This window comes from Lactuca sativa, chromosome 6 (assembly GCF_002870075.4).
Source record: "Lactuca sativa cultivar Salinas chromosome 6, Lsat_Salinas_v11, whole genome shotgun sequence".
Classification (NCBI taxonomy): domain Eukaryota; kingdom Viridiplantae; phylum Streptophyta; class Magnoliopsida; order Asterales; family Asteraceae; genus Lactuca; species Lactuca sativa.
Genome location: NC_056628.2, coordinates 93,047,814 through 93,058,976, shown reverse-complemented (window position 1 = coordinate 93,058,976; position 11,163 = coordinate 93,047,814). Strand labels below are relative to the sequence as shown.

Sequence of the window (11,163 nt, the reverse complement as noted above, 5' to 3'; positions counted from 1 at the left end):
ATTTTCCAAAAGTATATCCGTTTAATGAGGAATTTGATATAATAAAGGAAGTGAATGTTAATTAAAATGATATATATATATATATATATATATATATATATATATATATATATATATATATATATATATATATATATATATATATATTCCATAATTATTACATGAGTTTATTAAAAAAAAACTAATATCAAGGTGTAAACATTAAGCATTTTTAAAGTGAAATTTCAGAATACATACAAACGATGATGTTGTACAATGAAATATAACATTGAATAGACTGAAAAAAAAACACTATTAAAGCAGTCAATCTTGAAAATAACATAGTTATGAAAAATTATAAAGTAAGATAAAAATTATAAGATATTAGGAGATTTGTAAAAAGTATATTTAGTAAAAGCGTTACGGTTATTAGAAAAAATAAGACCGTTAAGATTAGTGAAAATACAATATATAAACTAAATTATCACAATAGTAATGAAATGTCATTATTTGATATTTCATATAATTGACAGATATATCAAATTACATTGATGATATACTAAAATTATTCAAAGTTGCGCCAAAACTAATGCAAAGTACTTGCGAACACTAAATAAATAAGAACAAATATAAAAGCTAGCATTTATATTTATAATCAATTTAAAATAAACCAATCATGATTTAGAAAAGAATCTCCATTGATGATATACTAAAATTAAGTGTATATATATATATATATATATATATATATATATATATATATATATATATATATATATATATATATATAACATTTAACATTTTATAAATTATATTACATAACTTTATTTGAATAAATGAAATAGTTGTTAATATTTAATGCAATAGAAAAAACAGTATATTGGTTGTCAATATATGTTTAAATTAAGTAACATTATTATGCAAAGAATGTCTAATTAAAATGCTTATAAATATATAAATATCATAACTATATGAGACGAGGAAAGTCGTTCAACTAATAAAACAAAAAATGATGTTTACAAAGAGATCTTTCAATGATTATATATATTTATCGTTTTCAATGTATTTTCTACACATTTCAATAATACCAATAACCATATATTTTTTTATAATCATTATACAATATCTATAAACGATTAAATGTTTTTTTATGCGTTTCCCGCGTTATAATCTAGTAATAACTATAGCAAAAAAAAAAAAAAGAATGAACTGAAACAAAAAGAAGGGCTTTATTTCCCCGTGTTCATCACCTGACTAACAGATCGGGAAAAGATCGGCGAGAAGCATCGGGCAAAGATGGGCAATCGATATATAGGGATTACTAATTTGAAAAGATATAACATTTTGTTCTTCTCTCGGTTTCAATTTCTCTTGGTTCTCCCCTCTTCAATCACAACTTCTTGAACTGGGATCTGTGTGCACGTTCCCAGATTTTTTTCTCCCCTCTTCTCCAATCGACGGCATGGTTCTTCCTATCCTCTTGAAATCGGTGGTAGGTTCTTAATTCCGATCGACACCACCCCAATCACAACTCCTTTTTTCTTCCAATCGATTACACACCCCTGTATCGCTCTTTGTATGCTGGTACATATGTATTGATTCATTGCTTCAAATTTATTATTTTTTATTTGAATTTGTTGGTGTTTAGGGTTTCCGGTGGAACCCATTAACGCGATGGTTAAGGTATTAGACGCAATCTTTCGCATCCAGGCCTGCTATGTTCTTTACGTTACAAAGTTTTTGTTTTTTTGGTTGTACTCTGATGAAAATCTAATTGGTCTTTCTTTACGTTACACTCTCTCTCCCTTCTCAAGTGACAACTAGGTCTCTTCTCCGATCATCGCCTTTCTTCCCTCTCTCACACAATGTACAAAAAATTGAAGCTTTCATGGTGCCATGATTCATCGGCTACCGACTGCACCCATCGTGGTAAATCAAACGCCCCACCGTACCCAACCCACCGTGCTCAACAACTGCTGGGCTCAACAACTTCTAGATCGATGTTGATTTCTCCCTCTCCGGCAAATCGGAGTCGTCAAACCTTTTCCATTCAGTTGACTTCCAATCGTCAACCCCTTTCAAATCTGTTCATCGGCAAGTCCGATAAGGGTTAGATCGACAAAACCAGACCTTGAAACACCAACAAGGGTTAGATCGATGAGGTTTCACATTAACGGTGAGACGGATAATCGGAGAAGGACGACTGGCGGTGGTTGATTCCATTAAACATACCAGAGAGAGACAGCCAAGGAACTAAAAATAGTATCAAACTAGACTAGCCTCTCCTTCTAATCTTGATTACAGTTCTCCTTTTTCTCCTTTCTGAATAGACTAGCCTCTCTTTTATCTCTTATTTTTTACATTTGCAGCTATTAGGGATGATGATAATGGAGGAATATGGGAGGTCTTTGGTGATTGAAGGTGACATTGGGTAGTGATGTTTGTGTGGGTGGTGTAGGGGGATGAAGAGGATAGAAGAAGTTGATGAAGGTAAGTGAATGGAGAATGGAATTAAAAAGCTGTGAAGGTTCGTTTGAAGGTTAATTGCTATAGGTTTATGGAGTAGGACTGTAGGGTAAGGTGGCTGGAAGTTTTGAGGAAATAAGGGTGGTGGTTTTGGTGGTCATGGTGGTGAAATGGTGAAGGTGAGTCTTGGTGACGCGGTGGCTGGAATGGAGATTGTGGAGCTGGGAACGGTGTTCGGTGATGGTGAATGGAGGAATAAGGTGATTCATGATGGTAGAAGGTGGCGATGGTTGTGTGGATCTTGGGAGGTTGATGATGGTCATGGGGGGAGAGAGAGAGACCCATTTGTATATTATTTTATTTTTATTTTTTTAAATAAGTAAAAAGATCATAAATGGTCCCTGTGGTGTGAAATGACGAAAATGCCCTCAATTAACGGACAAAAGTTAACGGAGTTAGTAATAAGGACCAATCGTCAAAAGTTTTGAAAACAAAGGGACCATCTATAAGGTTTTTAAACCACGGGGACTAAACTTCAGATTTTGGGTAACCATAGGAACCATTTATGATGTTTTTCCTTCTTTCGAGAATGTGCATATAACCCCTTGTAGTTAACTCCTTTTAGTATCTTTAAATTTCATTAATAATCCCTTTAGACGACTGAACTTGTACAGATGCAACACAGTTGGTATTGTCATAGGTTTTAAACAATTTTAGTGTTGCATTTTATACCATGTTGACTTTAATTTAATATTACATTACATATGTTTTGCATCGAAAGCAGTTACTTCAGGTAAATCACAATATTTTTTAAGGTTAAATGCAAGGAATAGTAACATACTTTCATTTTATTTATGCTATAGCATCCTACTTCCATTATCGTTTGTTATAAGGTTATTTCATGTAAAAGAGAAACTAACATATTAAGCTCACTAAGTAAAAAATGAGCAGCCCCTCATTCCCACTTCATCACATATATTGGAAGTACATGTATTAGAATGTGTCTTCCTAACTTACATCACTACTGGAAACACACACAAACAATGTAAGTAATACCATATGGGAAAATAAGTTGAAGGAAATTATGAAATGAAAATCAATCGTTCTAACTAGCAAAGGGAATTTCTGTTAAAACATCCTGACTTAGTGGCGCTAACAACATATTTTATCATGGACATTTTATCAAACACCTAGAGTGCAGCATATTTGGTTCCCACTAATGGCTAACAAAGCAAACATAAGGCATTAACACAAGCATAGAAATGATAACACAAATGCAAAAACTGTAAACACTAGATATGGAAAAAAAAATGAACAAAAACATTCCGCGTTTGTAGCCTTGTTTTTGGAGTCGCACAAGGGTGAGAATGGGAAGTGAGTGATAAATAAATAGAGAAATTTAAAGGAATCAATTTCAAAACCATTACTGATTATGAAGTTAATTTGAATTGGAGAAGATTTGATTGATGCGTTATAGTAGCAGAAATACATACCTGCCAAATCAGTTCAAGTTCTTATATATCTGTGGGATTTTGAAATCCAAATTAGAGTGAATCAAGGAACCGAGATTTGAGGCTGATTGAAGATTTAGAATATAAATTCCTGATTTTGTAATCGATTAAAATATCAAAATGAGGAGGAAAACACTTGAGTCGTAAATGAATATAAAAGGCCAGAAGGGCACTGGGCATACGGTATTTTACTCTGTAAAATTTTTTGGCGGGAAAAAAAGACTTGGCAAAAAGAATATACTTTATTATAGTAGGAGAAGTACACGTGTCAAACTATTTCTATATAGGATATGCACAATATCTTAACCGACTAATATCTCAGAATTACAGGAAAGATAATCTTGCTGTGTGATAAAAGGATACACCATTTCTAAAGAGGGAGGGAAATTACTCAAACAGAGAGAGCGACGCCCTGTACCCTAGGGCAAAAACGCATCTTTGATTAGGTATTTGAAGTCGATTTCAGAGTGTTATATGTTTAACCCAGGTTGTTTGTGGTCGTCATTGCTAAATGGTTAAATATTTATCACAAACCTAATAACAGTTTAGCTTCTTTCAGCCGCATTGCTAAATTAAATGCAAATATGTGTCTTCTTATGCAATGCAGCCGTTTGTGAGTTTGTGTTGAAGGTCTGATCGATGAGGATGTTTATGCAATTCTGATTACATCTTCTTACAGTTATGGTGGTTTTTTAGACAATTTTTTGGTAAATTACTAAGTCTCTGCTGTCGGAAGGAAGATGATTTAGATAATATATATGTACCAATTAAGTTGCAGAGTTTCTTGAGTAGGCTTCATTAAAACTATGGACCTTTTTTATTTAATTTTTTTGAATCAGTTGCTGAATTTCATGATGCCTTTTAGCCTTACTTGTATAGTATGTTCGTAGAATGAGTTGTTCATCTGCTTATTTTTGAGTCTCACTCAGTTATATATATATCGTTGCTAATTTTTGAGAAAAGCTGTTCTTCTATGTTGATAATCCGGAGGTGCAGACAAGCTAGGTTAATCAGAATGTACATAAAGCAGGTACAATTTTTAGTTCCTTTTACCTCTTAATTCCTTGTATCTTCTACTCGTGAATTCATTCCAATCTATTAATTAAGGGGGTGTTTGTTTAATCTTTTAAAACATCTTTTGACTTTTAGGAAAAGATAAAAAGGCAAAAGATGTTTGGTAATCTTATAAAAGCTACTTTTTTATATAAGAAAAATGAACTTTTTGGAAAAGTCATAGAAACCTGACTTTTCACAACTTTTTTAAAAAGGACTTTTGCCCTTTCAAAAGCTTAGCCAAATTTATAATAAGTATTAACATCTGCATGTGGGATTATACTTCAGATCTCCATTCAAGGTTTTGCGAACCATAAAGGTGTTGTTTTTCGAGACCTTAGCCGAAAAGCTAACTACATCGGTATTGATATTCTTTCTGCTTTTTTTACTAGTGTATTTATTCTTAGCTATATTCTTATATAATAAAGATGTGTAATATATCATTACTTGTTATGAGGAAGAACTATTAAAGATTTACACCCAATATTTTTCCTGCCTATTTCTTCAATTAAAAAATGGTTCTACTGTATTCTCTACAGATGCTGATATGGAGTCACTTTTATCCCGTCGGTATGTCTAGCTCAACATGCTAATAATAATTTTTTAAGAATAATAATAATCTGTTATCTCTCTTTTAGATTTTTCTGTGATCTCAACCTACTTATTTTACTTCCACAGCAATATGCTTTGTATTAAGCGACAACAAGACACAGAACACTGACGTCAATGTATGTTGTTTAGTAATTATGTCTTTATCGCCTATCAAGTAGTCATATTTTCTGGTTGGTGATATATTATTATTAACTGCCACTTTTTTATGTGAAGACTGCTCAGGAAGGAACTGTTGAGATTGTATTTGATAACTCCGATCATATCATTCCGGTAATCTCCATCATCTCTCTTTGTATGCATTTTACATTTTGTGTGTGTGTGTGTATTTTTAATTATAATTACCCATAGTGTAGCAATGAAGTTGCTCACGGAGTCGATATTGCATACATATTAGAGTAAATGAAAGGAGGAAGAAACAAACAAAGGAGCATCATCTTACATAAAGTTCATAAATACCAGAAATAAACTCAATAAAACAATGCCAAAATTGAATCAAGTTTGTTAAGGATAAACAGTCATATGTTTGTGGATAACTATTGTTATTATAAAATTAGAAGTTTATAGAATTCGTGTAGTTTCTATGTTGCATTTTTTGGTTGCTGAAACTCTTTAGTCTTTTCTACCACTTGAAGGTTGATAAAGAGGAGGTAATTTTGCGTAGAACATGCAATAAATATTATCTGGATGAGAAGCGTACGTATAATGTGAGTACCACTACAAACCATTCGGATTATTTGTTTCCTTATACCCTTCATGTTGCCCTTATTGAATTCTCTGGTTTATCTTGTCAAGTGTTATAACAATTAACAAACAAGGTAATGCAACCATGCAGGGAAAATGAATTAATGAATCTACTGGGAGCTGCTAGACTCAGTTTATATTGCTTTATGCTGCCGAACCCGGTAGTCTATATTTTCTTTTTGATTTTGATGTGTGTAGTGTCAAAGTGTTCTTAATTAATATTAACCATGCAATCGTTTGTAGATAGCATCGTTGATTGATATGGACGATGTAGAAAGACTTAATCTACTAAAAAAAATTATTGGGGCCCAAATCTATGAAGAGCACCATGCTGAAATCCGCAACAAAATGGCAAATATAGGCAAGTCATTCTAAAGTTGGCTGTTTGTTGCATTGGACCAGATGGTTTTCTTAAATGTTTTGTTAAATCAGGTACAACGATAAACATGCTGCGTGGAAATGTCCAAGAGTTTGAAAGCCACAAGGAAAACCTTATGCAAATCACCTTCAACCAAATTGAGGTAAATAAGATATTTCACGGGGTATAAGCATTCACATCTGTGTTGCATGCATAGCATGCTACACATTTGTATAATCATGTCATGATGCTAGCTAAGGTATGTTAGTATGTGTGTGTGTGCTTCTAATCTTCTATACACATGTATGTATATGAATGTGTAGACATGCATATGTGCACATCTTATGGAAAAGCAAAATCCTTGAGAGCCCCATAGATCTTGCAACTTAAGGGGTTTGATTAGTTTATTGTTGTGGTGATACGAATATGATACAATGCAACAGGGAACACGGGAAGGAGTGGAGGGTGTTGAAAGAGTATGCAAAGAGTCCAACATCAGTGGGCTTATTGGTCCTATCTACAAGTTGATTGACTGCGAAGAAAAATATTTTACTGCTGTTGAAATAGTTGCAGGGAAAAGGTTTGTTTGTACAAAGTCTTTGAAAGCTTTTTTTGTTTTTAAGAAATTTGAATTTGGTTTCCTTCCTTTGAACTTTCTTCTGCAGCTTATTCCATGTGGTAGTGGACAATACTGAGACTGCGAAGACGATAGGCAAACGTATGAATGAAGCCCAAGCTGGAAGAGTCACATTAAGGCCGTTGGATCAGGCTCGCACAACTTGTAATGTTGATGATAGTGAACTTCAAGCATCGCACATGACTCCCCTTTTAAAACTTCTAAAATGTTCCCCCCTTCACAAGAAGGCACTTTCTCTGGTTAGCAATTTCCCAATGTTTTTTTTCCTCCTTAACTTTGTTGTTACTAAGTTTAGTCTTCATCCGTTATTGGCTATCAATTTAGCAAAGGAATTATGAGTTAGATATGAAAATAAAGGGAAAGTCAACTGGTCGAATAAATAAGGTAAACAGGTCAAGGCTTGGGCTAGGGGCCTTTTAGTCATTTTACTTGTTAGTTTAGTATAAATAAGAGGTAAGGAGGAGGAGGAGTTGAGCAGCTATTGATTTTGTTAGAACTATTTTCTTGGGAGAGAGAACTATATCAATGTCACTGGGATTTTTTTTTTTTTTGAAGTTTGAATTATTGTTCTTCTCTCAGATATTTGGTAATACCATGTATTTAGAAAATCTACGTGAAATTACGACGCATGGTTATGACTATGTTACACCCAAAGGTACTGCTTTATCCATCTTTTTTTTTCCTCCTTAACTTTGTTGTTATTAAGTTTAGTCTTCATCCGTAATAGGCTTTCAATTTAGCAAAGGAATTATGAGGGGTGGATATTACGATGAAAACAAATTAAAGCTAAAATTTGCGAAAATCATCAGAGAAAACGGAAATTTATGCTCTGAAAAGGGAGAATGCCTCAAAGACATCAACAATAGAATTGTACAACTACTTGAAAGAGAAAGAGATAAATTGGTTGGATATTTAGAAACGTACAAGAAAGAAATTGCAGAGTTGCGTAAATCAATTGATTTGGAAAGGTAATCGTAGATCTTATTTAACGTAACCAAATTTCTTCTAATGTATGCTTCATTTATTTTAGTGGTGGTTTTTTTTGTATTCTTCAAATATATGCTTCTCTTGTTAACAATAACATAGTCAAAATACAGGTACACTGGAAAGGAAGAAGAGGAATTAAAGGGTCGGCTTATCAATTCCAAGAAGAGACGAAAAATATCCAATTCACCAGAAAAATTAATTGCAGACTCTAAGAAACAAATAGAGGATCTCGAACACTATGCTACTGTAAGTGACCTCGGTTAACCCAATAGACTATATATTTCTATTGGGTGTTTGTTTAGACTTAATATAGAAAGAACAACTTAATAACTTTTTTTTTACACGTTTTCCCACACTTATTTTCCCTTCCAATTCCCCAAGTGTGCCTTCACTTCTTTAATAACTTTGATATCTTGTGTACCAGGAAACCAGAGCTATGATATCAGAAGTGGACAAAGAGAAGGATGTTTGTATGCAAAAGATCTCCACAACTGTGAATAATTGTTTTGGAGATGTGATTTCTAAACTTGTCCCAGGTTGTTCTGGGAAGTTGACAATGATAAGGGAGGAGGTTGGTTTTTGACTGTTTCTTATACTAAATTTTAGACTTGTGGCAATTTTATCTTCTTACTTCTTTTTTCTTATAAAAACAGGACCGAGGTCCTGCTGATAATACAGAGGGGGGTCCCACAAATTTCATAGGTGTGAAAATGGAGGTATAAAGCTCCTTTTTCATAATAGGAAATAAACAAACATGTCTTATTAATTATATACATATGTTTATGTACATCATGTGTGTATATTGAGTTTGTATGTGCACATGGTGATTATTAATATTGCAGGTTTCCTTCCCTGGACAAGGGGAGACACAGTCCACAGTTGAGAAAACCGTAGCTGGAGTGGCTCTCATACTTGCGATACTTGAATGTGATCCTCCTCCCTTTTACCTGTTCAATGGGATCATTGCTAAACTAGAGGATACCAACTACCGACATGCAGTCACAGGAATCCTTTTTATCTTAATTTTATTTTTGTTTATATCTTTTCACTGGAGGACTTTCCAAGATGAGGATGTCGATGGCTAGGGGCATTTATGTCTTTTGCACAGACGAGAGACCGGTTGCAATTTTTATCCCTCGTGCCATCAGTTCCAGTCCTAGTCCAAACACAACTAAAACTGTCCCGTCTGCATACTAAAGTTTTTTTTTTCTTTTTAATATTGTCAGCATCCTTGACATCTTATATCTAGATATCATTTCTTCTTTGATTGAAAAGACCCAATTCATTGTATCATGGCCTGAAGCGCAAAAAAATGCTGACAAGAAATTTTCTTGGGTGGATGGAGAGCCGGTTTGAGGCCATCATGTTCATGTTCATGTTTCCAACTAGAGACGCATTATCAACATTTAATTTTCCTTACTGTTTATTTGATATTTTTGCGTAACATATGATACACACATTTCTATCGTGTCCCCATGTCTTTTAATTCGTTTTCCATGACAAAAACTTTTTTGTGATCACAAGTTTCGTATTTAATGCCAATATTATATCCCTAACCCTTGTGGTTCGTCTTGATTTGACGTATATAGATGCACATTCTTGTTGATGTAGTGTAACTGTTTTGATTTTTTTTACTGGTCATGGTAAAGGTTTGTCGTTAATTTGGGCTAATTGGTATTGTAATCATGCTGTAGAATTTTGTTTGTGCTCGTGGTGTATCTCTACCTTGTCATGCTTTGCACCCTAACATTTCTCGGCTCAATAAAATATTGATGCATATTTGAATGACTTTTTGGGAAATGTTAGTTGTCATTTTATGTTCAAATTGAATTGAATGTCATAACTCGAACTCCCTGTCGGTAAAAACTCTATTTTGTGTTGGGACCTTTAGCATCTAAGATGAAAAGAAATACAGATAACTTTCTTTTTTGGCACCTTTTTAAGCTCTAAACTGTTTTTAAGTAACAGAAAAAGAAAGGAAAAAATTTATTCACCTTTTTCATCTTTTCCCCAAACTTGTTTGAAACATCATATGATATATTTTACCAAGTCAAAATCTATTTTAACTTTTACTTTTGATATAAGCAACTTACGGTCTATTATTTTGCTGAAGAGACGATTCCATTGACTGTCAAATGACTGTCATGAATGTTTTAGTAGTTGTTATATGTTGATTGCACATTACTAAAAGTAGGATGAAATGTTCTTCTTTATCCAAAAGGTATAGAGTTATAAAGCTTAGACCATCTCCAACTCATCTCCATTTTTTCTCCCATAAATGGAGTAAAAAATAGAGTAAATAGTGTTTCATCTCCAACCCCATTCCATTTTCTACCTCATTTTTTACCCCCAAAAGTATATTCCTAGAATATTCTATTTTTATAACTTATATATATTGTCAAATACACCCCTCTACTTATTAAACTCTATATTTATGATTAATTAATATAAATTAGTATATAACATGATATTATAAATATTAAATATTGTATTTAAATTATAATTAGTAGATAAATAAATTAGAAATGTATAAAATAAAAATGAGAGAGACTAAAATTAGCAACCAAACTTCACCTCCATTTTTGGAGATATGAATAGTGTTCCCCCATATATGGGGGAATACTACTCATATCTCCAAAAATGAAGGTGGAAATGGGGTAGAGTTGGAGAAGAATGGAGGAAGAAATAGAGTTTAAGGGTGGATTGGAGATGCTCTTATATAAAATATTGATATGTGTTTTTTATACTAAAAATATTACGTTTTAAATTTATAGATCCTTAACGTATCAAGACTTTATCAATACACACATATAATAAAC

At 33.0% G+C, this 11,163-nt stretch overlaps 1 protein-coding gene across 4 annotated transcripts; it reads left to right on the top strand.

Annotated features, from left to right (window-relative positions):
• Nucleotides 1-1,186: 1,186 nt before the first annotated feature.
• On the top strand, nucleotides 1,187-9,900 carry LOC111895932 (structural maintenance of chromosomes protein 3). 4 transcript variants are annotated; one of them, XM_052764677.1, is made up of 19 exons: nucleotides 1,187-1,471; nucleotides 4,920-4,986; nucleotides 5,298-5,370; nucleotides 5,549-5,579; nucleotides 5,688-5,737; nucleotides 5,835-5,891; nucleotides 6,254-6,325; nucleotides 6,454-6,523; nucleotides 6,606-6,723; nucleotides 6,795-6,883; nucleotides 7,164-7,300; nucleotides 7,386-7,596; nucleotides 7,937-8,012; nucleotides 8,085-8,325; nucleotides 8,455-8,590; nucleotides 8,769-8,915; nucleotides 8,998-9,060; nucleotides 9,187-9,349; nucleotides 9,594-9,900. In XM_052764677.1, exons 7-19 carry the CDS (start codon nucleotides 6,306-6,308, stop codon nucleotides 9,698-9,700), a joined length of 1,578 nt encoding a protein of 525 aa, XP_052620637.1. In that variant the 5' UTR covers nucleotides 1,187-1,471; nucleotides 4,920-4,986; nucleotides 5,298-5,370; nucleotides 5,549-5,579; nucleotides 5,688-5,737; nucleotides 5,835-5,891; nucleotides 6,254-6,305; the 3' UTR covers nucleotides 9,701-9,900. The 4 variants fall into 4 exon arrangements, with proteins under 4 accessions (XP_052620637.1, XP_042751753.1, XP_023747758.1 ...); XM_042895819.1 differs by having other exon boundaries at nucleotides 1,628-4,986; XM_023891990.2 differs by having other exon boundaries at nucleotides 1,187-4,402; nucleotides 4,953-4,986.
• The last annotated feature ends 1,263 nt before the right edge of the window (nucleotides 9,901-11,163 follow it).

Bases quoted from the DNA above. Each gene is read 5' to 3' on its own strand.
- LOC111895932 (XM_052764677.1), top strand. From the start codon at position 6,306: ATGAGAAGCGTACGTATAAT. The intron at 7,301-7,385 runs GTTTGTTTGTAC...TTTCTTCTGCAG, and splicing joins GAAATAGTTGCAGGGAAAAG to CTTATTCCATGTGGTAGTGG. The intron at 7,597-7,936 runs GTTAGCAATTTC...TTCTTCTCTCAG, and splicing joins ACAAGAAGGCACTTTCTCTG to ATATTTGGTAATACCATGTA.